This window comes from Vicia villosa, linkage group LG1, assembly GCF_029867415.1.
Source record: "Vicia villosa cultivar HV-30 ecotype Madison, WI linkage group LG1, Vvil1.0, whole genome shotgun sequence".
Lineage (NCBI taxonomy): Eukaryota > Viridiplantae > Streptophyta > Magnoliopsida > Fabales > Fabaceae > Vicia > Vicia villosa.
In genome coordinates, this window is record NC_081180.1 from 129356486 (window position 1) to 129359496 (window position 3011).

Consider the following 3011-nt stretch of genomic DNA (forward strand, 5'->3'; position numbering starts at 1 on the left):
ACAGAAAAGTTACGATATATCATTTTTATGATGTACAAAATTTCCAGAATTTTTCCCAGTCATCATGTAATAATAAAATACAAAGTCTGCAAAGTTTAACCAACGTGTACTCGATTATAACTTGTATGTACTGATATAAAACAATGGAAATAACTTTAACTCATCACAGAACATTAAATAGACTACAATGATAAGCTTAAACAGGTACCACAAGACCTATCTAAGCACTCAAAGAACCTTCTAAAACCAGCTATCATCAGGGAAGAATTAATCACTTAAATACCTCTGCGAGCATCCATCATTCATGAGCAAAAAGGAAACTGAGGCAGCAGATTATAACAACATAATTTTGCGATGTACGCACAATACCAGAAGCAAGAAAGTCACCAAAAGATAAGCTTTTTCACATACTCTGCAAGAGTATGTTAAATTCCCAATATTTCAATGGAACAATAAATGGTGTTTAGTTGAAACAACAAGTTAATAAAACAAAACAAGTAGTAGTGAAACTGTCCATCTCCAGGTCCAAATTTGAGATCTTTAAGGAAACCTTCATTATGCATCACATCCAAGGCATTGAAAACATCGAAATCCTTCTGCTTTGCCACGATCATCGCATCGTTCATCAACTGAGGCAGTGGTGTTTTAGTAGCCACATTATAGTTGTGTCAGAAGTAACCATCCATTTAATATTTGAGTAAACTTCAATAACCCTTGAACAACAAACAAATTGGGAGCAAAAAATAAGTTGGTATTCATTAATTGAATTGAACAAAAAATCTTATTGAGAAGACCTGAATAAATCAATTTTATGCCTATGAAGTTAGTTCACTCAGATACTGCAAGCTCTTTGTGCGCATCAATCGCATGAAACGTTTTGTTCAAATATTTGAACATTTTGTTCCAACGTTTGAATGAATCTTCCGATACAGCATCCATGTTAACAAGTGAGTTAGCCAACTCCATCGCGTCATTTCGCCATCCTCCAAAACCAATCCCTCGAATCAACAATAAGTAGGTTGTTTCATTTGGCAAGCATCCTCTCTGATTCATAGCAGCAAGCACCTCAATAGCATCTATGATTCTTTGCGCCTTGCACAATCCAAGAATAACAGCATTGTAGCTAATAACAGTAGGCTGAAACTTGTGACTCTCCATCATGTCAACCAGCAACTCAATTGCCTGATCCACCAATCCATCTCTGCACAAGCAAGAAATAAGTGAATTATAGGTGAACTCGTCAGGATCAATGCCTTTGCTTAACATCTCCAGAATCATCCGTAACGCTCTAATTTTATTGTCGCTGCTCCACAATGCACCAAACAATGTATGATAAGAACTTGCATTTGGAGGACAACCCACTTCACCGAGCTTCTCAAAGATGTTCAAAGCCTCACCAACATGTCCATTATTACACAGAGAAGCCAAGACTGAGTTATAGCAAACAATATCAGGCAAAAGACCATGTGATATCATGTTATCCAAATACTCTAAAGCCAAATTTATTTTTCCTTTGCAAAAAGCAGAAATCAATGTGTTGTATGTCACATTACTCGGCTCACAACCTTTATCCAACATATCCGAGATCAAACTCTCCCCCGCTTCCCATTTCCCTTCATTCAAAAGACTCTTCAACAGAATATTATAAGTAACAACATCAGGAGCCAAACCTCTCTTCTTCATATTCTTCAATACATTCTCAACCTCGCCAATTTTACCAGCACGACAAAGCGAGCCAATCAATGTGTTGTATGTCACAGAACTCGGCTCACAACCTTTATCCAACATATCCGACATCAAACTCTTCCCCGCTTCCCATTTCCCTTCATTCAAAAGACTCTTCAACAGAATATTATAAGTATATGCATCAGGTCGAAGCCCTCTCGACAACATCTCATCAAAAAGCTTCATAGCTTCATCAATACTCCTCCCACATAGATTCCCAATAAGAATAGTATAAGTAACAACATTAGGAGCCAAACCTCTCTTTTTCATTCTATCAAGCACCTTATTGGCAGCATCAACTCTATCAGATTTACAAAACCCGTTTATAACAGCATTATAAGTGAAAACATTAGGCTCACCGTGCTTCTCCAAAACCTGAATAGCTTTCTCGATTTTCTTAGAATTGAAAAAACCCTTAATCAATTTTGTGCAGAGAACAACATCAGGATTATAACCCCTATTAACCATTTGCTGAAGCGAGTAGAGAGACTCATCGTACTTACCTGATTTGCATGACCTGTGGAGAGCTTTCATGAAATCGGTGTCTCGAAAATCGTAATTTTGATCAAGTTTCGGCCTTGTTTCATTGGCCCTGAATCGTTCTTGGTTGATTCTTGTTCTTCGGTCATTAGTGTTGCCTTCGTTTAGAAGTGGGGTTGAGGAAGTGACGAAGTTGGGGTTTGAATGGCGAGAAGTGCGGTTAGGATGGTTTCTCAAATTGAGAGTGTGTGACAAGAATTCAGTTGAAAATGTTGTCATTGATGATGTTGTCGATAGTTGTTGCAGTTGTAGTCGGAGATTCATGGATTGAATTTGGACAAAATGTAGAATGGATAAGGGAAACTGAGCTTGAAATCCAACACAAATGAACTGAGACCTTAATTATTAGTTTATTTTATTTTATTTTTCCATTTTTACTTTATCTAAGAAATTTTTATTGAAAAAAAATACGTGTAAATTTTGAAGTATACATATTTATTTTTAATTTTTTGAGAAAATAAATATAGGTGGAACACTAAAGTTTCTTAACAAACGAATATAATGTTGAAAAAAAAACAAAGTATAATGGAATTGTAAAAATAGAGTTAATTAAGATATGGTTATGTAATTTATAAATAAAAATATATAAAATTATCATTTTATTAAAAACAAAATATATTGGAGAAATTAAGATTTAATTTAAGGGCCCAAACTATTAGACCCGGCCCAATTTAAAAGATATGTTGGTTAATACACTATCAGAAAATTGAAGTGCAATTAGGGTTCTAAAAAGAACCGGTTTTATC

At 35.3% G+C, this 3011-nt stretch overlaps 1 protein-coding gene across 1 annotated transcript; it reads right to left on the bottom strand.

Annotated features, from left to right (window-relative positions):
• Positions 1-383: 383 nt before the first annotated feature.
• LOC131644185 (pentatricopeptide repeat-containing protein At3g04760, chloroplastic-like) lies at positions 384-2591 on the bottom strand. Its single transcript, XM_058914613.1, has 2 exons — positions 795-2591; positions 384-713 (listed from the first exon to the last, which is right to left on the bottom strand). The coding sequence occupies exon 1, from the start codon at positions 2527-2529 to the stop codon at positions 829-831; it is 1701 nt and encodes a 566-aa protein (XP_058770596.1). The 5' UTR covers positions 2530-2591; the 3' UTR covers positions 384-713; positions 795-828.
• Positions 2592-3011: the final 420 nt, after the last annotated feature.

Bases quoted from the DNA above. Each gene is read 5' to 3' on its own strand.
- LOC131644185 (XM_058914613.1), bottom strand. From the start codon at position 2,529: ATGAATCTCCGACTACAACTGCAACAACTATCGACAACATCATCAATG.